The sequence below is a fragment of the Aotus nancymaae genome, unplaced genomic scaffold (assembly GCF_030222135.1).
Source record: "Aotus nancymaae isolate 86718 unplaced genomic scaffold, 86718_ANA_hifiasm-v0.15.2.pri h1tg000059l, whole genome shotgun sequence".
Lineage (NCBI taxonomy): Eukaryota > Metazoa > Chordata > Mammalia > Primates > Aotidae > Aotus > Aotus nancymaae.
In genome coordinates, this window is record NW_026988473.1 from 56,727,075 (window position 1) to 56,749,005 (window position 21,931).

The following is a 21,931-nucleotide window of genomic DNA, read 5'->3' on the forward strand; positions in this document are numbered from 1 at the left end:
GTAGGCGGGAAGGGATGAGGGCAGGGCTTTGGGGGCAGGGCATGAGGCTCAGGAGGGGAGAGGAAGGGAAGGTGGTGCAACTCAGGGACTGGAGGGTGCCCAGGAGAGGACATGGAAGCTGGGCAGAGTAAAAGGCTGTGGGTTCAGGGCCCACATAGCAATGAGCAGAGATGCATGGGCACAGGGGTCAGGTCAGGGATTGGAGGGCACTGCTCAGAGCCGGGGGGAAGCGGTCAGTACTGTGGGGAGCGAGGACGCATCCAGGCAAAGGGCTGGGCTCAGTGTAGGAAAAGAGGAAACAGAAAAGGCAGGGCTCAGGCCCCAGGTGGGCCTGGGGCAGGGAGAGAGGGCAGGATAGGAGGGCATGGGCAGGGGAGAGGTTCCAAGTCCCCTTAGCACCTCTCGATTCTTGTAGAGCTGCACTTTGTCCCCGACCACGGCCACATACAGCTTATTCTTGAAGCCACGCAGCTCCAGGCTGCCAGCGCGGTCAGGCTGCTCTGAGCCTGGAACTCCAAGCAGATAAGCGCTAGACAGCCGTGCCCGAGCACGCTGCTCAGCCATGGCCTGCTGCAGGGCCTGCATCCACTCCTTCCGCTCCACTGCAGGAGAAGGGTGGAGGAGCAAGCTCAAGGTGGGCCTGGCAGGGAGCCCCTCAGGTGTCTCCTGGCCCTAGGGTCCTCAGGCAACACTTCTGCCAGAAAGCCCACCCAGATTGCCCCCCCCATCACTTTGCTTGACTTCTCTGACTTGAATGAGCTCAGGCTCCAATCCCAGCTATGCCGCTGATGCTGGGCAAGTGACTTCACCCCTTCAAGCCTGCTCCCGCTGTAAATGGGATCACGAGGTTCCGAGGACTCAGTGACTGTGCCAAGCACTGAGCTGGTCACATGGGGTGCCCCCTTCCTCCGCCCACCTCACAAAGGGACCACGCCTCCCCGAATGTGATGCGAGAGGGCAGATGAGCCGTGCTTCTCCTCCCCCTCCTCTAGCCAAACTTCCAGTCTTCTCTCCCCATTTCCATACACAAAACATCCCACACTCCCCACCATCACTCTCTGCCCGGAAGGCAAAGGTCCGGTTGTTTGTGATCACTTCAAACTTCTGGTCCCCGATGGCAGCCACACGGGAGATGCACGCCACAGAGATAAAGCGCTTAGAGTAAGCGTCCTGGGGGAGAGACAGGAGCTGTATTTTGGGGTCCAGCACTTCCTTGCTGGCTCCCTCAGCCTTAGCTGAAATGAAGGCTGCAGCCCTATCTCCTGCAGCTGATCAGACAAGACCCTGTGCTGACCCTGACTACATTCCTCAGCAGCCCTGGCCAGGAGGACACGGGTCAAGGGGTCAGACAACAGCTCTGGTGAGGACTCCTCTGGGAAGGGACGCTACCTCGCTCCAGTGCTGGGATCCAGCCTAGGCTGGAGTAGGGGTCGTGTCAGGGACTGACGCAGGCCTCACCTTGTTACTGTCAAAGTATCTCAGGTGATCAGCATCCAGTCTCACCCATCGTTTCTGATAGATGTAAGATCTGGAGAGGTAGAGGGACAACAGGCAAATGATGGGGAAGGGAGGACAGGTTCCAGGACCACCTCAGCCCTCGGAAGCCACACTCAGTGTGAGGATCAGCCAGGTTCTAGGGAGGAAGGATCCCAAATGGCCACTGGCAAGAAGATGGACTTTATCTACAGCAAGAGTGATCAAAGTCAGTCTCATAGTAGCACATCCCTTTTTTTTTTTTTTTTTTTTTTTGAGACAGAATCTCAATCTGCCACACAGGCCGGAATGCAGTAGTACAGGCCTAGCTCACTGCAGCCTCAGATACCTGGGCTCAAGTGCTTCTCCCACCTCAGTCTCCCAAGTAGCTAGAAGTACAGGCATGAGCCACTGCACCCGGCTAATTTTTAAATTTATTTGTAGAGACAAGGTCTCGCCATGTTGCCCAGAGTGGTCTCAAACTCCTGGCTTCAAGCAAACCTCCTACTTTAGCATCCCAAAGAGCTGAGATTATAGGCATGAGCCATCATGCTCAGCTATTTCCCCATTTTCAGGGCAATAAAATGGGTCTGGAGGGACTCATCGGTGGTCACAGTCAGCCTGGAGGGAGACCTGTGCAAATCATCTCAGGCCCTTCTGGTTTTCAGATCTGTGATACCAGTGTCCTGGAGTCCTGGACACTACTTGCCCCCATGCAGAGCACAGCAGGAACCAAGAGGCCTCACTCACCCCTGAGGTGGGTTCTTATCCAGCCAGCCGGCCTTGATGACTGGTGTGATGGGGGTGGCGCCCCCAGGCGGCCCGTCCATGGGGTGTGGCGCAGCAACCGTTCTGGGCAAGGGCAAGCTCAGGCTGCTGGTGTGCCATCCGCCACTGGCAAGAGACGAGGGGATGGGGGCCGGGCTGAGAAGGTGAGGAGGGGGCAGGCTGGGGATGGGCTGGGCCGTGGGAAGGAGGGTGGCCAGACACTCACTTGGGGACGCCCTCATAGTCGTGGTCATCCTCATCCTCATCCCCTTGGTCGTCCCCAGACAGTTCCTCCCCCTCGCTCAGCAGACTGGCCACGCGCACGGCTCGTGGGATTTGGCTCGGTGGGGGCTCCTCCTGCCCCCAAGACCCACTCAGCGTCATCCTTCCCTTCAAGCCCCAGATCACACCCACCCAGGGGCTGCCACGCCCCCTCTGTCCGCACAGCCCAAACCCACACAGCTCAGCACTTTTAGTTCTGTTTCCTCACATTCCCCTCCCCCTGCCAGCTGAGATCACACAGGGACCCAGATCACAGGGACAGGAGAGCCAGTGGCAGACACGGACCTAGGACATAGACAAAAACAGAAAGATGAAAGAACAGAGAAAAAGACTGAGGGCTAGAGAGGCAAGACAGACAGACAGAAGAACGCAAGAAGCAAAACAGAGACAGACATTCCAGGACAGGACACACACTCCCAAAGCAGAGGGTTGGGGAGCCACACCAGAGCCCGGACCCCAGGTCCAGGGCACTGCGGCTGCATGTGACTCCTGAGCCCTGTATGGCGAGACAGTGAAGTGGGGGAAGGAGAAGCTTCCCAGGAAATGGCTGCCCACTCTCTGTCTGGTGATCCCCAGGGTCTGAAAGGCAGCTGGGCACCCCACATACACACTGACAGGCAGACAGTCCTATGCCCAGTCCTACCTTCTTGGTCATCACTCTGGCTGGGGCCCCTGGCCCCTCCTCTGGGACCTCATCGTAGTCAGAGTCATCTGGTAAGAGAGGATTTGGGGGGACTCAGGGCAAGGGGCCTGGCCTCCTCTCCTGGGGTACCACACTGGGCTTCACAAAGCCTCCCCCAGGCCAAGACCCCCGCCTCTACCTCTCCCTGGCTTTCAGGAAAAGGTGCAGGGGATGGGAAGTGCTATTTATACCCTCAGGCCTCATAAGACAGCACTAAGGGGTGGCCAAGGAGTGGCTGGGCCACCAGAGAGGTCTGAGCCAGCAGTGAGGTTAGGGGTCAGGCTAAGGACTGTCCAAAACATGCTAAAAGGGCAACACAAATCAAGAAATGCGGCCAACCCCAGGAAAAGCAAACCACCCAACACCATGGAAATCAGACCATGGACAAAGCCAGCCATGGCTCCACACTTAACAGTCAGGAGGTGGGGCAGGTGGGTGCTGTCTCCATCGTGAGGATGAAGAGAATGGCGCTCAGGGAGCTGTGACCTGCCCATGGCCATGCAGGGGGCTGGTGGCAGGGCTGCACAGAAAGGAGTGTGAGCCTTGCATACCCTCCAGGGGCCTGATCCCAGAGACCCCCGGCCCTCCCCAGACCCACATCCCCTGGCTGCAGCACTCACCGAACTCCGGGAACAGGCGTACCGGCTTCGGAGGTATCTCCGGGGGACAGGGAGATGGAGACAGGGAATGGGGAGGTGCCTGGGGGAGGGGGGACAGGGGCTCCTCAGGCTCTGGCTGGGGAGGGGATGACAATGATGGCAGCAATGACTCCTCTTCCTTGGAGGGCAGGCTGGGAACAGAACAAAAGTTGGGCATCACTAAGCAACAGAGCCGAGACTGAAACCTACTGAGCCCCAGCTCCCCTGAACTACAGCCAGACTCAGGCACTATACAAACTCACACAGACAGGAGCCCTCCTGCACAGCGCCCTCCTCACCTCATCTCCCAAATGAGGTGAGGCAAAACCCTTCCCAGTTCCCCGAAGCCTGAAAGAAGCAGGCATCCTCTTTGACCTGAATGAGGTGGTCACCCATCCTCAACGCTCTAGCTTTTAGTCACATACGCCCACTGGGTCTCCACATTGAAGGAGGGATAAAGACCAGAATGGGGAGTCAGGGAAGGCTTCCTGGAGGAGGTGATACTTGACCTGAGCTTTTAAGGATAAGAAGGCATTGATGGCAAAGAGAAGGGACAGGACTGAAATGGGCTGCAAGGCCTGAGGCACAGTCCAGAGCCTCAGAAACCAATTCCTAAGGCCCCGAACTGTGGGTCTCTGACTCAAGATCACCTTGCTCTTGCCCAGATTTGGATATTCACTACCTCCTGGTGCCCTCAGACTCTTCAAACTCACCTCCTCCCACCAGACCCATCTCCCACAATACCAGCTCCTCACCTCTGCTACCACTCCCCAAGGAACCCTCCCCTGATTCTCCAAGGCCAGGTTCAGGGTCTCCTGGGCTCTCACAGGCATACAGTGTACCCCTCTGTCTCAGCACAGATCACACTGCTCCTGACAGGCTGTCTTCTGAAGGGCTTTGGCATCAAGGACATGAATTTGAATCCTGCCTTAGTTTCTTAGTTCTTGTGTGTCCTGGGGTGAGCACCTAGCCCCTCTGAGCCTCAGTTTCCTCTTCTGTAAAATGGGGGCTCTATCACCGACCTGGCAGAGTGCTAGGAGGATTAACCAAGACAGGAGGTGTCACGTGCCAGCACACAGGATGCGCGGGCACCACATGCCGGAACAAGGTGCCTGAGCCCTGGAGGCCTGGCCCCACGAGCTGTCTCTGCCGGTGTCCTGCAGGGGCCAAGGAGGAGAATCAGGGTGGATAGGCGACTTTTCCCTGGGTTATTTTTGGCCTTGTCTGTTGCCTTAATGTTCCTGGCAATGGCTGACGGTGTGCAGCTACCATGAAAGCAAGGAGGGGCTGGGAGGCAGTGACAGGGTCTGCCTGGGCGTGGTCATGATGCCAGGTTTTTACTCCTGCGGTGGCCTCCACCAGTAACACTCTCCTCCTTGTTCTCTGCCTGGGAACATCCACTCATATTTTTAACCTTTTTTTCTTAAGAGACTAGGTCTCACTCTGTGGCAGACTGGAGTGCAGTGGCATGATCACAGCCTCAAACTCCTGAGCTCAAGTGATCATCTGATTTCAGCCTCCGCAGTAGGTGGGTCTAAAGGTATGCACCATCATGCCTGGATGATTTTTAAATTTTTTGTAGAGACTGGGTCTCATTACATTGTCCAGGCTGGTTTTGAACTCCTGGCATCAAGCAATCTTCCCATCTCCCCTGATTCTTCCCACCCGCTCTGGGAGGTGGGAAGCAATCCTTTAACTCTAAAACCACACTGCCCTTCTCTGAAAGTCGTCCCTGACCCCTCCTTTATGCAGCTCTCCATTAAGAGCTTCATACAAATGATTCTAAATGACATTTTTCAAAGTATTTCCTTTGTGCCAAGATCCGAACCCTGACTCCAAAATTTATGAGCTTCTTAGGACACTTGGCTTCTTCTACGTTGCCTTCTACTGCACTTGTCTCTTCTCCAAGTGTAGATAAAAGTTAAGCAAACCCTTTCCTCCTCTGTGGGAAGAGCTGACCTTCAGCTAGGTTTCCAGCTCTGTTCCCCTGGAAACCTACAAACGATAGCATGTCAGCCACGTTACCAGGCAACCACTGCCTCTGGCAGCACGGCCTGCGCAGAAACAGTGTCCGGACGGAGAGAAACTATAAGCAGATTCTATACCTGGTAGAGAAACCGGAGCTTTGAGCTTCTCCCAGTATGGTGTTCCGCAAACTGGGCACATCCCATGCAGGGACTTGAAGCCACAGCTGTGGGGATGTTAAAAGACTACTGGCCCCTCAGGCAAGAGCTTTCAAAGCCGGCTGGCTCCCTGTGAGTCACTATCCGCTGTGAGACCCAGTCCTTCATTCCTGAGCTGTCACTTGGAGGGCCACAGAGAACGGCCCCTGGACAGCTGCGTGGGCTGTGACTCGGATCACTTCAGGGACCCCTCGGCAGACGAAGGCCTGTCACTGCCCTGGTGGCAAGCTGCTCCCTACCTGACGGGCCTCTCTGGGAATCTGAGGCCAATGGGGGGTCCATGGGAGTCTTGAGTCGGAATGTACTTTCATAGCTGGACCTATGAAGACCCCCTGGTAGGCACTGTACCAGGCTATCTCCCCCACATGACCTGAGTCCCTTTGGGGCAGGGGCAGCACTTGACTTGGTCCCCCCAAAGCCCAGTCAGTAGCAAGAATATGAGGGCCAGGTGGGTGGACAGGTGGGTAGGTAGGCAGCAGGAGGAAGGGATAAACAATGACCAAGTGACCGAGGGAGTGCCCGAAGGCCCAACAGCATGACCTGGGGTGCTGGCCCTAGCTGGCCACCTGTGATTCCCTTAGAGACTTCTTGATGAGTAAATCAATCCATCACTGCTGTCTCCCAGAGCCCAAGAGGAAGGGGCTTGGAGGCCAGGCCTGGGATCAGCAGAGAGCAGAATTCTAAGTTGTCAGGCCACAGCCAGTCAGACCTCAGTCCAGAGAGGTGGGGACAGATGCCATCCCTCCAATGCCAAGCAGGTTTGAAGGGGTCTGGCTCCCAAAGCTCCCCCAGGTCTGAGGGCCAGAGCTGAGGGGAAGGTGGTACCATAGAGAAAAACTGCCCACCTGCTCATCCTCATCCTTGGGGTCCGGCAGCATCGGCCCCTCCTCTGGCACCACAGTGAATCTCCCACCACTGTCCTGATCCGCTGCGAGGGGTCTGCCCATCTTGGGCAGCAAGCAGGTTCCCTGAAGCAAACTCCACACCCTCCTTCCTCACTGGGGTATCTCCAGCACTCAGCAGGGACTTACAGACACCTGGATTCATTAACTGTATGTGCACATGTGTCCACATGTGTGTTCCCAGCCGTTTTCTAAGCATTTGACATGGATTCTTCATTTATCTACTCATTACAGGTGCTCTGTAAGGTAAGGCTCATCATGATTCCACTTTACAGAGGAGGAAACCGAGGCAAAGAAATGCTAGGTTATTCGTCCTTGGTGCCACAGCGGGGATTAAGCCCTGGCAGCCCAGCACCACAGCCGAGCAAACGACGCCATGCCAGAGTCCCAGGGCTTCTCTGAGGCCAGCCTCCTCCCACGGGCCACCAGGACTCAGGACCCATCTGAGAGGGAACACATCACTGCCCTGACCACGGCAGGAAGGGAGAGGGAAACTGATGCAAAGGGTCCTCTCCCAGCAGAGCTTCCACAGGGAAGGGACCATGTCTCACGAAGGTGGTATAAAGGGGCCTCTCAGAAGCCTCCTGGAAATTCTAGCCACCCCCTCCAGGAAGCCTCCTGGCTGCTCCCTGCTTGCCTGCTTACCACAGGATATCAGGGCACTGCTGAGTCAGGACGGAGCCCAGGAAAGGAGAAGTGCTTTCAGGAAGGCACAACATATGGGAAAACCCCAGGGAAGGGGCAGTGACCCCCTACCAAGAATAGGGCCCAAGGAATGTCCCTGCCATAACTGGAGACCCAGCCTCTCACTGCTTGCAACACTAAGAGTAAGGCCCTGCTCCAAACCCGAGGTCCAGCTGAGGCCCAGCTGGGATGTCACTCACTGACTTCTCACCCACTGGGCCCTGTCTTCAATGGCAATACCTCCAAGCCTTCACTCACAGTTTCCTCCTCCTCTCCCCTCTCCCTCCCATAGCCCACAGAAGCCCACCTCCACATCAAAATGCAGCTCAGCGGGCCTCCTCCTCTAGGTGACCTCCAAGATTCTCCCACAGAGCTTCTCCCCACTCACCCCGCAGCCCTGGCTCCCTGCTCCTTCAGCCTTTTCTCCTCTACCCAAGGGTCATGTGAACCCACCTGCTCACCCACTATTCCCCAGAGACTAGGCACGCCAGGCAGCTAAGGGGCTGGTTCAGCCTAAATCTGTTTTATAGAATCAGAAAAAACATACACAGCAGACCTCATGCTGGGGGTTATGGGACATGGGAGGGTCTCAAGCCAGAATGGGTTAGAGGAGGGTGACCACATAATTAATCATATAAACCAGAAACACAGCCATGCACAGTGGCTCAAGCCTGTAATCCCAGCACTTTGGGAGGCCAAGGCAGGTGGATCACAAGGTCAGGAGTTCAAGACGAGCCTGGCCAAGATGGTGAAATCCCATCTCTACTAAACATACAAAAATTAGCTGGGCATGGTGGCTGGTGCCTGTAATCCCAGCTACTCAGGAGGCTGAGGCAGGGAATTGCTTATACCTAGGAGGCGGAGGTTGCAGTGAGCAGAGATTGCGCCAGTGCACTCCAGCTTGGGCAACGGAGCAAGATTCCATCTCAAAAAAAATAAAAATAAAAAATAACCAGAAACACCTCTAAGAGTTAAAAGAAGCACTAGTAATAACTACGTCAGGGCAGCAGGCACAAATAGGGCCTGTCCCAGGTAAGATGAGATGTGTGGTCACTCAGTTAACTAGAAAGAGGGCCTGGGAGCCAGGCGGACCTGGGCTTGAACCCAGCTCAAACACTCATTGGTTTGGGAACTTGAGCAGATCCCTTCCTCTCTGAGCCTCAGTTTCCTCACTGATCTGTCTCCAGGCTTACTGATAATTCAGTAAAGGGCGGATAATTGCACATGGCATCAGCACAACCTCTTCACCTTGAAGGAGACCCAGGCCCTACAGGCTGAGCCAGGAACCAGCTTCATAGCCTCAGCAGCCTCTCATGCCACCTCCTTCTTCACCCCTGCCCCTTCCTATCTTTCTATCTACACCAATCTCTGGCCAAAAGAACCAGGTCTCACTTTGAGGGCAGGAAGGCCACAGAGTGGGACAGTCTGCATATCTCAGGCTGACACTGGACTCACTCCCTATTTACACTCCAGCCCTCGTTGACTGAGCTGCAGTCTATCAATGCATACCTACAGGCCTCTGCATACCCTGTTCCTTCCACCCGGAACACCCTTCCCTGCCCAGCCAACTCTGACTCCTCCTACAAAAAGCCCAAATCATACGTCCATCCTCCCCACTATCGCAAGTCTCCCCTCTCATCTCAGGCTGATCTGGGGTCTCCCTGGGGCTCCCTGAGCCTCCACACTTCCGATCACTCAATATGGTCATATGGGTATGTCTGCTTCAATGAACTGCCTCAGAGGACTAAGAACCCAGACCCAACCCCTTCCTAGAGTCACCACCTCCCCACAAGATGTCACACAGGCGTTGGAGGGACCTGGCCCAATCCCAGCCCCTGGACTCTCACCAGCAAGGCTGCAGGTCCAATGATCTGGAGACATCTGTGTCCCACCCTGATGTCCCCTTTCCACATGGGTAAACTGTCCCAGCTGCCCGCTTCCTCAGTCATGCCCTAGACTGCTCAGGGCCCTAGGCCTCAGTCCTATGCCTCCTGCTTCCTCTGCGGCTTCTTCCCTTCCTCCTCCATCATGAGACCCAAAGGTCATCCCCTCCAGCACTCTCCTGGTTCTGTTCTGCTCACTCTGGCCAAGGCCCAGCATAGACAGCCCTTTCTAGGGTCTCACTTGCTAGAATGGGATGTCCATGGTCTGCCTCTCAACTTCTGCACAAGCTGAGAGTCCCTAGGGCCAGTCCTCTCCATGCTACCAGCAGTACCCAGCAGAGAGGGGGCTTCAGCAAGTGGGTGCTGAATGACCACCACCCTACTCGCATCCTCATCATTGGAGAAGGTCTGCAGCTCCCCAGCCTCTCCATATAGCAGCGCCCAGTTAACCTGGAGCCCATCCTCACAACCACGTCTTCACCCAGCTCTCAGCACTTCTCCCTGGGACAACAGCTACCACTTGCTAAGCACTCACTATATGCCAAGCATTCTGCTGGGGGCTTTTTTTCATGTAATGACCTGGGATTATTAATTCCATTGTGCTCAGGACAGGCCTCCTCCTCCAGGAAGTCCATCAAACCGCTCCCTCCTCTAAGCCCACACAACCTGTTTGGCCTTCCACCACCAGACCTACACTTAGCTTCCCACAGGCCAGCCCTGTCTGGGCAGGAGGTGGCAGAGGCCTCCTTTCCCATAGCAGCTCTAAGCACATCCCATGCGTGGCCCTGGGCTGGCTCCTGAGGGAAGAAGTGGGAGGAAGTTCAGTCCTCAGGGAGCTCACTGAGCCCCTCCTGGGTCCAGGCCAGCCAGGCAGAAAGAGCAAGTGCAGGTATCTGCTGGGCCCCATGGAAGAGATGAGCTGAGGGCAAAGGACAGGGCTGGAGAGCACAGGGTGCGTGGACAGGACTTGGTAGAGGCCTATGTCCCCAGTAACCCGAACACAGGATTGTTGAGTTCATCAGGGATCCACAGTAACTGAGGGGAGGGGAGTCCACCCCCTACACTCCATAAGCACCCACCACAGCACCAGTCCTGGGGAGGAGAGGTAAGAAGCACACTATCTTCCCATCACCCAGGGGAGGGAGGTCTGAGGTGGGAGGTTCAGAATCACAGCACCCTTGAACTTGACAGTGAGATAAGCCAAACCAAGCCTCCCCGAGGGAATCACCAGAGGGGTGCCGGGAGCTGGGAGCAGAGAATTGAGGAGATTAGCACCAGGCCCCCAAGGGGCAGAACCCCAAAGAGGAGAATTCTGTGGGGCAGAATCACAGAAAACAGGCACTGTGGGCTCCCGGTGGACCCAGGAGAGGTGTATGGGGAGGTGGAGACCTAGAAAGCCCAGGGGAAAGGGAGGAACGAGAGACGGGGAGAAAAGGAAAAGGCAAGGAAAAAAGAGAAGAGGTGGAGAAAGTGAAAGATAAAGCCTTACGAGAAAAAAAGAGAAGGGAGAGGAGAGCAGCACAGAAAACCAGGCCAGAGGTGACAGACAGGGGCTCCAGCCCTCCCAGGGCCTCCCTCCTACCTGCCAACAGCAACAACAGCAACGGCAGCCCCTCAATGGCTCCTCGCTCACCCTCAGATGCCTGCCGGGTCTTGGGGCTGAGGACTCCCACGGTTCTGGCCAGACGGATGCGTATGCCCAAGAATGTCGTGTACCTGCAAGCCTGGCCCCTGGCCCCTGGCCCCTGGGTAGGTCTGAGGCTGCGTTCTCTTAGCGGTAAGGGTCCAGGTATGGCTTTGCACCTGTGATTTACATCTTTAAGTCTTTGGAATCACTTCTCTACGTTTGGGTGTGTGTGTGTGTGTCTGTGTGTCTGTGTGTGTGTGTGTGTCTGTGTGTTTCTGTGTATAACTGTGGATCTGTCCAGGAGGGAACAGAGAGAGGAGAGAGGGGAGAGAGAAAGAGCGTGTGTGTGTGTGTGTGTGTGTGTCTGCACCTAGCTCTGGTCCTCCTGAGACTTCCTGCTTTCTGCCTTCCCCACCCCCTGTAGCCGTGGCCAACATACACACTTCCTGAACACTGAGAAAGAGAAAAGTCACCCAGAATCCCCCGGGGCAGATACTTCCTCCCCGCCCCCAGGCTGCACCCCCTCCCAAACTGGGATGGGACAACCAACAGTGTCCACTGCTCTTACAAGGTCTCACAGGGTGGACGCCCAGGAAGTCCTGAGAAGCCCTGGCGGTGGCCTCTCCCCCACCCCACCCACATAAGGAGGCCCAGAGAGGCTGGGAAAGAGGCTCTTTGAAGGGCGCAAGTTCTGCCCTGGCAACAAGTGATCAGCCTCCAGGAAGACCAGGGATTGGCCGGGCTGCAGGGCAGTCAAGGGCACAGGAGGGAAACCTGGCAGCATGGCTCCAGCTGGGCATCTGCCTTCTGGGCACACACTCCCTCTTCCTGAGGTGCCTCCAAGCATCTAGGCATTAGAGAGGAACACCAAAGGCCAGAGCAAGCTGGGAGGGGATCTGCGGCGTGACCTTGGAACTTCACATCAGAAATGACCCCTCTGCCACCTTCAGGGAAGCCAGTTCACAGGGCTCATGTCTGCAATGAGTAAACCTGACCCGAAGCCAGGAGGCAGAGTCTGGACACCAGCTTCCCCTCTGCCAGGCTGGGTGACTCTGGGCAAGTTTCTCAGAATCTCTGGACTCCTCAGCAAGCTCCCCAGCACAAGCTTAAATTAATGGTATGGGGCCAGGTGCGATTGCTCACACCTATAATCCCAGTGCTTGAGGAGGTTAAGGCAGGATGATTGCTTGAGCCCAGGAGTTTGAGACCAGCATGGGCAACAAAGCGAGACCTCGTCTTTACAAAAAATTTAAAAATTAGCCAGATGTGGTACCGCACACTTGTAGTCTCAGCTACTTGGGAGGCTGAGGTGGGAGGATCGCTTGAGCCCAGGAGTTCGAGACTACAATGAGCTATGATGGCACCACTGCACTCCAGCCTGGACAACAGAAAGAGACCCTGTCTCTATTAATAATGATGATAATAATGGCAGGGGGTACAGACTCTGGGGGTGATGTGGAGTTCCCCCAGGCCAGGCAGAATGATGAGCCTGGTTCTGAGAGTCCTGGGCCATGCCAGGGCAGGGAGGAGGGAACTCCATCCTTGCTTGTTTTCTGATTTGCCTAAAGCTTGGTCTGTGGCCTAGAATCCTATCCCAGCCCCGTTCTCCCCACCTGTCTCCTCTGAAGACCTCTCCCTTCCTAAAACATCTGGAATGACATAGGTTGGGTAGTAGGATGGGGGAAGGGGAGCTGGGGTGGTGAGGCCCAGCTGTGCTGAGGGCACCCACCGGGTGCTGAGTCACATGCATGTTTACTCACATGCACCCCAAGCTCAGCACCTGCCAGTACGCAAGCTCGCGTTGGCATTCATCTACTCACCCACACGATATACTTCCCGAGGGCCCAGTAGGCACGCAGCATGATTCTAGATGTTTGAAATTCAGCAGCAAACAAAATCGACCAGGATCCTGGCCCCAGTGGAGCTGACATCCTAATGGGCTCACTCTCGTGGCAGCATATGTACACACACATGCACACACTGCCTCAAGTCTGACAGTGCACAAATAACACACAGGCCATTTACTGCTCAAACAGCATGTGCACACTCACACATGTACTCACACACTGTTGGGGTCCCCACCACAGCAGTACATGTGAGCACAAAGGTCCCCATAAACTCACAAACACACCACTTCATGTCACCACTGAAACTGCACAAATCTCTACACGCTTTTACATCTTAGTATCACACACTCTCAGAACCCGTCTGAATGTATAAACGCACAGACACACGACTACCCTGACAGCCTGCACTGCCACCCACACCCATCTCTATGGGTGCACATACAGACGGCCCCAGGCATGCCTCACACTGATTCAAGACCCTGAGAGTACACACGTGCACACGCATCCATCCGCCCCCACACTCCACGAGGGAGCCTGGAGATGACAGGCCTCAGCCACCACATGACCTGTGTGAAATGCCCCAAGGTTGAGGGAGTGAGTTCCCCATCACAAGGGGTTGCAAGCAGGGGTAGGAAGCTCATGTCATGTGACACTGTGGTGGGACTCCCACAAGGGGGTGGGCAGGAACAGTGTTCCTCCACATGCCATGGAGCCTGGGGGTCACAGGAAGGGTCTGAGAAGGGGCAGGGTGGCCAGTCAGGCTCCATGTTGGCCCCCACCCTGATCACCACAGGACCCGGTTCACATAAGGCTCCATCTGCTGTGAGTTTTTCTACCACAGGGCTCTGAAGACTTTGTACATTCTCTGAGTTGAGTGAGTACAAAGCTGAGGACTGCAGATGCCCACAACTCCAACTACCAAAGACCCCCAGACACAGAAAGCCAGGCTTGGCAGCTTACCCCTACCCTACTCTGCTATAAGAAATAGTTCCAAATTGCAGGAAATAATTTTCTTCCAATTCTCTTAGCACAGGACAAATTTTGGGCCCTCAAACTACAAGGGGCCAGACCTCCTGACCACGAGGCCTGGCCTCCTCCTGACCACGGGGCCTGGCCTCCTCCTCATGTTGGCTAAGTGGCTACGTTCACACAGGCTCTGAGAGTAGGGGTTGGTACCCTGGGGCCCAGGGGCGTGGACAGGGCTCTCATCCTACCCAGCAAGCCTCCTGAACTCAGATGTCAGTACCAGGAGGGGCCAGAAGGCTGTGGAGGACCATGGAGGGCACCTGATGGGGAAACACGCCCAGAGGAGCAGGTCCTCATCAGAGTCACACAGCTAGCTGGGCCCGACCCAGGCATCCTGCCTCCTAAGCAGGAACCCAGGCCTCTACTGCCCGACTGGGGGTCACAGGAAGGGCCTGAGAGGGGACCTGGCCAGGGCCCTGCCTCTTCCCTTTGTTCACCCACTTCCAACCCCAGAGACAGACAGACAGACTTTGTCTCCTCTATCCTCTCTCCCTGCTATCTCCTCTCTCTCTCCTCCACCAGCTGATGGGGTTGAAATAGAAATTGCTTCTGCATACAGAAGAATGGTCACTAGAGGGCGCAAGGGCACCAGGAAACTTCCGTCTGAGCTTCCCTCCAGGCTCCTGAAGAGACCCTATACCTGTTACCAGCTGTGTAAACCCAGGACGAGCATGTACCCTTTTTGTGCTTCTACCAATCAACACTCAAAACACCACAGCACTAGCTCGGCTTTCAAGGCCCCCTGACTTAATGCTCCTCCCTGGATGGGAAGAATCTCCCAGATCCTCCCTACAAGGCCCCCTTGACTGTACACTTGGCCTCGATGCAGCCAGGGCCCCCCGCCCGCTGTCTCTCAGATTCGTTCCTGTCCTGCGTGAAGCCAGCACACAAATCTCCCAGGAGTCCTGATGCAGGGATCAATGAGACCGTGGAAGCACAGAGCCCAGCAGAGTGCCCTGCAACAAACAACGGGGACCAGGAGACCGCTCTCCACACACCCCTTCCTCCTCTAAGAAGCCTTCCAAGATTAGCCTGACTTCACCCAAGTGCTCCACCAAATCCCCCTCACCCTGAACACATATCTACCCTGTTTGGGGGTGCTCCCTGACAGCCGGGCACCCTAGTAGATGGCAGGAAGGGAGGGTGCCTGTGAAGGAGATTAACATGGAACATCCACGGGAGCTAGGGGAAGCTCAAGAAAAACACAGGGTACCAGGAGCCCAGAAGGGGAAACAGTTCTGAGAGGGAGGGCATGCAGGATGAGGCCTGAGTCCCGGGATTTGGTGACATTTGGCAGTGGGAGAAGGCAGCAGGGTATGAAAGAGCATAGCACCAGGACCTGGGCAGTCCCCTCAGCCCAGCCCAACCCTCCAGCTTTCCGTTTCCTCCATGTGTTGCCTCCTAATGCCCTGCAGTAGCTCATGCCTGCCAGGTCCCAAGCTGAACTCGACTTCCTCTCACACTCACTTCTGTTCCTGGGTCTCTGGATCAGTGATGGCAGCACTGTCCACCCAGCCACCCAAGACAGAAATCTGGAGGCCTCACCGGCAGGTGCCCAACAGCCCCAGCACTACACTGAGTACCTGGACAGCTCTTCCCTCCTCCCGAGTTCCCAGACAGCTCTCTCCTCCTCCGAGCTTTGCGCAGTGTTCCCTGCACTTCCGAAGCGCCCTTCTTATCCCAGCACCAAAGGCCACAAACTCCTCATCAAGCCTCTGGGATCCTCTGCCCGTGCACCTTGGGTGGCATCCACTCACCTCATCAGCAGGCGGGGGGGTACGGTACGGGGCGGCACGGGTGGAACGCTCAGCTCTGCCAAATGCTGCTTAGCAGGCAGCGGGGGCAGCACCGGGTCTGGGACGGCTGTGGATGGGGCGGCGAAGCACGTGGGTGGAAGGCAGCTCCTCCGGGGTGGGATGGGCGGGGCGGCGGGGAGCCCCTCATCCTCTGTAGCAGCGGCAGGCGGAGGCTCAGGTGGAGTGGCGGGCGCAGGTGGTGAGCGGAAGATGTGGCGCTTCATGGGCACGGGCCGTGGGGTGGGGCGGGGTGCGGGGGCCGGCGGGGTGTGGGCACGGAGCAGGCCAGCCAGGATGCGGCGGCGGTGGCCAGGGAGTAGCATGCCCATGTCCATCAGGCGGGCGTCGCTGAGGCCTTGGCACTCAGTGGCCCACACCAGGCCATGCTGCTCAAAGAGCCCCGTGTACTGCTCCAGGTGCAATGCCCGCAGCCACTCGGCCACCGACAGCGCAGCATCCCCAGCCTCTGCCATGGTTCCTGCCAGCAGAGGCCCGACTGGCAGGGCTCTGTCCAGAGCTGGAATAGACAAACAGGCACAGGTCAGAGGCAGGGCTGCCGAGAGTGGTCCCCTCACCAGCAGCCTGCACGGCGCTCTCAAGCCATAGGTTCAAGTTCTGTGCTGGAGCTTCCTCCCCTGTGCTCCATGTGCTAGGCAAGGCCAGGCACTGCCAGGTCTCTGAATACACAGGTTCTTCTCTCTGCCTGAACCCCCTTACCCCTTCCCCTGTGCTATCCCAGCATCCAGCTCACATTTTCTTCTCTAGGAAACCCTCCATGATCTCTGGGATCGGCACCACCCCACACCCCAACACACGGCCTCAGCCACTGCCATGAGACTGGCCAGTGGCATGATTGGTGCTATGTCTGGTACCTCCTCCCCACTGCCTTCTGCAAGACCCAGCGCAGGGCCAATTCTCTCTGAGGTACCAGTTCCCAGTGAGGGCCAGGATAAGCGCTTAGCAAGCGTTGAAGGACGCCACTGCTGGTCTCTCCTGCAAGCCCAGTCTGGGAACCCAGACTAGCCTCCCCTTACCCCTATGCCCATGGAGGAAGTGAAATGCTGTAGGAGGTGAGTAAATTCAGCATCAGTCACATGGCCTCTGGGGGCCTGGCCCTGGAATTGGGTAAATCCTCTCACCACTAAGGTCATTCATTCATTCATTCTTTCAAAATCGCCTGGCACTAGGCAGTGAGGACTCAGGCTCCACCCCTGCACCCTGCAATTAAGAGCTCCTAGCCTGGTGAGAGTCAAGAGGTGATGTGAAGAGAAGGTGACCGGAAGAGGTGATGAGCAGATCAAAGGGAAAAGTCATCTGATTATCTCCACAGACACTGGAGAGGCATACGATAAAACTCAATATCCAGCTTACTTACACAAACAAAATCTTACTAAAAAAGAAATAAATTGATACTTTCCTAAATGAGAAAAGGATATCCATTTTACTGTTGTTATTATTATTCCTCACATTTCTCTGAAAGCTCTGGACAACAAAAATAAACAAGAGGTATTAAAATCAGAAAGGAAGAAATAAACTATCCATTCATTGCCAATAATGTGAGTGTTGAGTTGGAAAGCCCAAGAAGCTCGGATGAGAAACTATCACAACCAGTAAAGACTTCAGTTATTGGGTTCAAAATTAATATAACAGACTGGCTGGGCACAGTGGCTCGTGGCTGTAATCCTAGCACTTTGGGAGGATGAGGCAGGCAGATTGCCTGAGAACAGGAGTTTGAGACCAGCCTGGGCAATATGGTAAAACCTCATCTCTACTAAAATACAAAAAATTAGCCAGGCATGGCGGCATGCACCTGTAGTCCCAGCTACTCAGGAGGCTGAGGCAGGAGAATCACTTGAACTTGGGAGGCAGAGGTTGCCATGAGCCAAGATCATGCCACTGCACCCCAGCCTGGGCAACAGAGCAAGACTCTTGTCTCCAAAAAAAAAAACAAAAAACAACAAACAGAATTAATACAACAGAAATCAACATTTATAAGCAGTAACCAGGTAGAAACCAAGATGAAAGACCCCATTTACAAGAGCATCACAAAATAGCAAACACTGAGAATAAATTTCATAAGAGATAAACAACAGCTGTAGGAAGAAAAATTGGGCGTGTTATTGAGGCACAAAAAGAAGACCTGGACAAACGGCAGGGCGTAGTAAATTCCGGACAGAAGACAACACAAAGCGATTAATGATGTCTAAGTTACTTTATAAATGTACACAATCCAATTAAATATGTACACAGATTTTTTTTTTGAAGCTAAACAAGTTGATTTGAAAATTCATGTGGGAAAATAAGTAAGCAGGAAGAGTCAGGAAAATTCTGGAAGCAGGAAGAGGGTGGGAAGGGTAAAGAGTAGGAATCAACCTCACCACGTTAAAACATATTATAAACCCACTTTTTTTTATTGTATTTTAGGTTTTGGGGTACATGTGAAGAACATGCAAGATTGTTGCATAGGTGCATACGTGGCAGTGTGATTTGCTGCCTTCCTCCCCTTCACCTGTATCTGGCATTTCTCCCCATGATATCTCTCCCCAACTCCCCACCCCCCGCTGTCCCTCCCCTATTTCCCCCTGACAGACCCCAGTGTATAGTGCTCCCCTCCCTGTGTCCATGTGTTCTCATTGTTCAACACCCGCCTATGAGTGAGAACATGCGGTGTTTGATTTTCTGTTCTTGTGTCAGTTCGCTGAGAATGATGGTTTCCAGGTTCATCCATGTCCCTACAAAGGACACGAACTCGTTTTTGATGGCTGCATAATATTCCATGGTGTATATGTGCCATTAGTTTATACAATTAGAATTGACTTATGTACAACAATGTGAATATACTTAACACTATTGAACTGTACACTTGAAATGCTTAAGATGGTAAACTTTATGCTATGTGCATTTTACCATAATTCTTTTAAAAAGAAAAAAAGTGGCTTGTGATCTTATTGTTACCTGTGGTTTTCCTGAAGCAATAGGCAAGTGCCTATGAAGGCTACAATGGTTTATTTGGTTTTAAATTTACATTAAAGGTTTTCTTAAATTAACTGCATTCTAAAACTCAATGTTGAAGATTCTCAAGCATCTAGTAAATATTCCTGCTTTCCTCCTGTTCTATTTCTTTCCAAGAACATTTATCAAGCATTCGTGTATTTGAGACTAGATAGAGGAATGAGAAGCAAGCAGGCTTTGGTCTCTACCCTCAAGGAGCTGCAGACCCATTGGGATAACTGACAAGCAAATGCTGGGCTACAGTTCTGAGAAAGATGTCTAAACATGATGTTTAGGAAATCCAGGAAAGGATATCCAGCTAATCCTGTAGTTGGGATAAAGAGTAGACATGCAGGGCTCACCAGAAGTGACGTCTGAAGGCAGAGTGTGTAAGAAGCAGCTAGATGAAGAAATGAGAGCAGGGCATTGCAGACAGAAGGAACAACATCTAAAATAAAGTGCAAAGCATCTGGAGAGGGGGCACAAAATACTGCAAATAATTGTATCTTTGGGAAGCAGTAGTTGTATGAGAAGGAACTGGGCAGAGGATAGGAAAAGTGGGGAAGCAGCAAGAAATGAGGCCCGACAAATAGTCAGGGTCAGATCCTTGTATATCATGTTCAGAAGATCGAACTGAGTCCTAAACCTTCCCCAAAATGTTTGAAGAAAACCTTAGAAGGAATTTAAACAAATTTTATCAGACTGTGGTTTAGAAATGTCACTTTGACAGTGCTGTTGAAACGTATTAAAATGAAAAGCTGATGACTTTCCAGTAATTCAGGAGAGACGCGACAAAAGTCTGAACTAGAGCTGTGGGGCTGGAGGAGAGGAGAGGGAGTTGAGTAATACAGGGGTGATTAGGCATGAGAGGAGCGGGGAGGGAGAAGGAAGGGTCGAGAAGAAGTAGCATTTTAAATGCCACACTGAAGATTTGTGCATTTCACTCTGAAAATTCCCTTCACCCAAATAACTGTGTTAATAATAGCTATGCTCAGTGTTGAGCAGTGCAGTGAACTGATGTCTACAAGCTACTCTGAAATAAGACGGAATGATCCCGGGCTAGATGGATTGATATGTGATAAAGCAAGTACAGCACAAATGATAGCTGTAGAATCTAGGTGTTGGGTTTATGGATGTTTGCTGTATAATTCTTTCAATTTTCCTACAAGACTGATAATTTTCAGAAGAATATATGAGGTAAAATGTTGCTCCTACTTTTCTTTATGCAGCGTAAAGAAGTTACAATATGCATTATTATGCAAAACAGCTATAATTTGAATAACAAGAAAACCCCATCACATGCAATGCTTCAGTAGTATATAACATTTTCATACTGTGGCCATATTGATAAGCTAATGAATATTTTACTTCAATCTGTTGGTTTTGTGAGCCATATGTTTTTTCTTCTCCAAATTAGCTAGGATATTTGCAGGTAAATGACCAGAAAAACCATACATCGCTGTAAACATCAACAAATAAAATATATGAAGTATTGCTTAAAAAAAAAAAAAAACCCACAATGATTAAAACAGTATAGGATACCAGCGCATGAACAGACCGATCAATTAAACAGAATAGAAAGTTCAAAAGTAGACCCAAATACATACACAAACTTAGGATACACTAAAAGTAGCCTCTCAAACTTGTGGGGAAACAAGGGATTATCAAGTTGTTGGGACAGCTGTGGAATGCTCTCAAAAAAAACTATGATGGATCCCTACCTCACACTTTACAAGAAAAATTACAGCTGGATCAAAGATTTCAGTATTTAAAAAAATCATGGCCAGGCGAGGTGGCTCAAGTCTAAAATCCTAGAACTTTGGAATGCCAAGGCGAGCGTATACCCTGAGGTCAGGAGTTCGAGACCAGCGTGGCCAACATGGCAAACCCTCATCTCTAATAAAAATACAAAAAATTAGGCCGGGCACGGTGGCTCAAGCCTGTAATCCCAGCACTTTGGGAGGCCAAGGCGGGTAGATCACGAGGTCAAGAGATCGAGACCATCCTGGTCAACATGGTGAAACCCCGTCTCTACTAAAATACAAAAAATTAGCTGGGCATGGTGGCGCGTGCCTGTAATCCCAGCTACTCGGGAGGCTGAGGCAGGAGAATTCCTGAACCCAGGAGGCGGAGGTTGCGGTGAGCCGAGATCGCGCCATTGCACTCCAGCCTGGGTAACAAGAGCGAAACTCCGTCTCATAAAAAAAAAAATTACAAAAAATTAGCTGGGCGTGGTGGCAAGCACCTGTAATCTCAGCTACTCAGGAGGCTAAGGCAGGAGAATCGCTTGAAACCAGGAGGCAGAGGTTGCAGTGAGCTGAGATCGTGCCACTGCACTCCAGCCTGGGTGACAAAGAGAGACTCTGTCTCACAAAAAAAAAAAAAATGAAAGGATTTACAAAATCATCTCAGGGCTGGGCATGTTGGCTCACGCCTGTAAGCCCAACACTTTGGATGGCTAATGCAAGAGGACTGCTCGAGGCCAGGAGCTTAAGACCAGCCTGAACAACATAGCAAGACTGTCTCTACAAAAAAAAAAAAAAGTTAACTAGCTACACCCCTGTAGTCTCAGCTACTTGGGAGGATGAGGTAAGAGGATTGCTTGAGCCCAGGAGTTCAAGGCGGCAGTGAGCTATGAGCTATGATCACACCACCGCACACCACTGCACTCTACCATGGGCAATAGACTGAGACTCAGCCTCTAAAAAAATTTTTTTTTAAATCATGTCAGAGAGGCAAAAGCCTTTTTGGAAATGAAACAAATCCAGAAGGCACACAGAAAAAACTGAAATATTCAACTCTGCAAAATCAAGCACTCTTGCATGGTAAAAAAGCAAAGCCAAGAGCTAATTGACAAACTAGGGGATATCTGCCACTCATATTCCAAACAAAGGGCTCATTTTCCTAATAATTGAAAAGCATGCAGAAAGAAGAAACAAGTCAATAATCTCACAGAAAAATGGGCAAGGAGTATGAATGAAGAAATTTACAGAAAGGAAAATATAAATGGCTCTTAAATATCTGAAAGGAACTTAACCTGCCCCATACTAGGAAATACAAATGTAAAATATTCTGAAATACTGCTTTCCACCTATCAGACTGTCAAAGAGCAATAAAGTTGGAAAATACAAGCATTGGTAATGCAGTGG

At 52.9% G+C, this 21,931-nt stretch overlaps 1 protein-coding gene across 4 annotated transcripts in view; it reads right to left on the reverse strand.

Moving 5' to 3' along the window:
* Positions 1–21,931, reverse strand: part of ARAP1 (ArfGAP with RhoGAP domain, ankyrin repeat and PH domain 1) — a 69,074-nt gene that overhangs the window by 24,824 nt on the left and 22,319 nt on the right. For all 4 annotated transcript variants that reach the window (XM_012456906.3, XM_012456909.2, XM_012456908.2 and 1 more), the window contains 8 exons: positions 15,753–16,308; positions 3,826–3,995; positions 3,167–3,234; positions 2,468–2,598; positions 2,224–2,367; positions 1,459–1,528; positions 1,050–1,170; positions 400–602 (listed from right to left, as the gene is read on the reverse strand). In XM_012456906.3, the coding sequence (XP_012312329.2) occupies positions 400–602; positions 1,050–1,170; positions 1,459–1,528; positions 2,224–2,367; positions 2,468–2,598; positions 3,167–3,234; positions 3,826–3,995; positions 15,753–16,264 (1,419 nt within the window). In that variant the 5' untranslated portion in view covers positions 16,265–16,308. Of the gene's footprint in view, positions 1–399; positions 603–1,049; positions 1,171–1,458; positions 1,529–2,223; positions 2,368–2,467; positions 2,599–3,166; positions 3,235–3,825; positions 3,996–15,752; positions 16,309–21,931 lie in introns of those variants that run through there.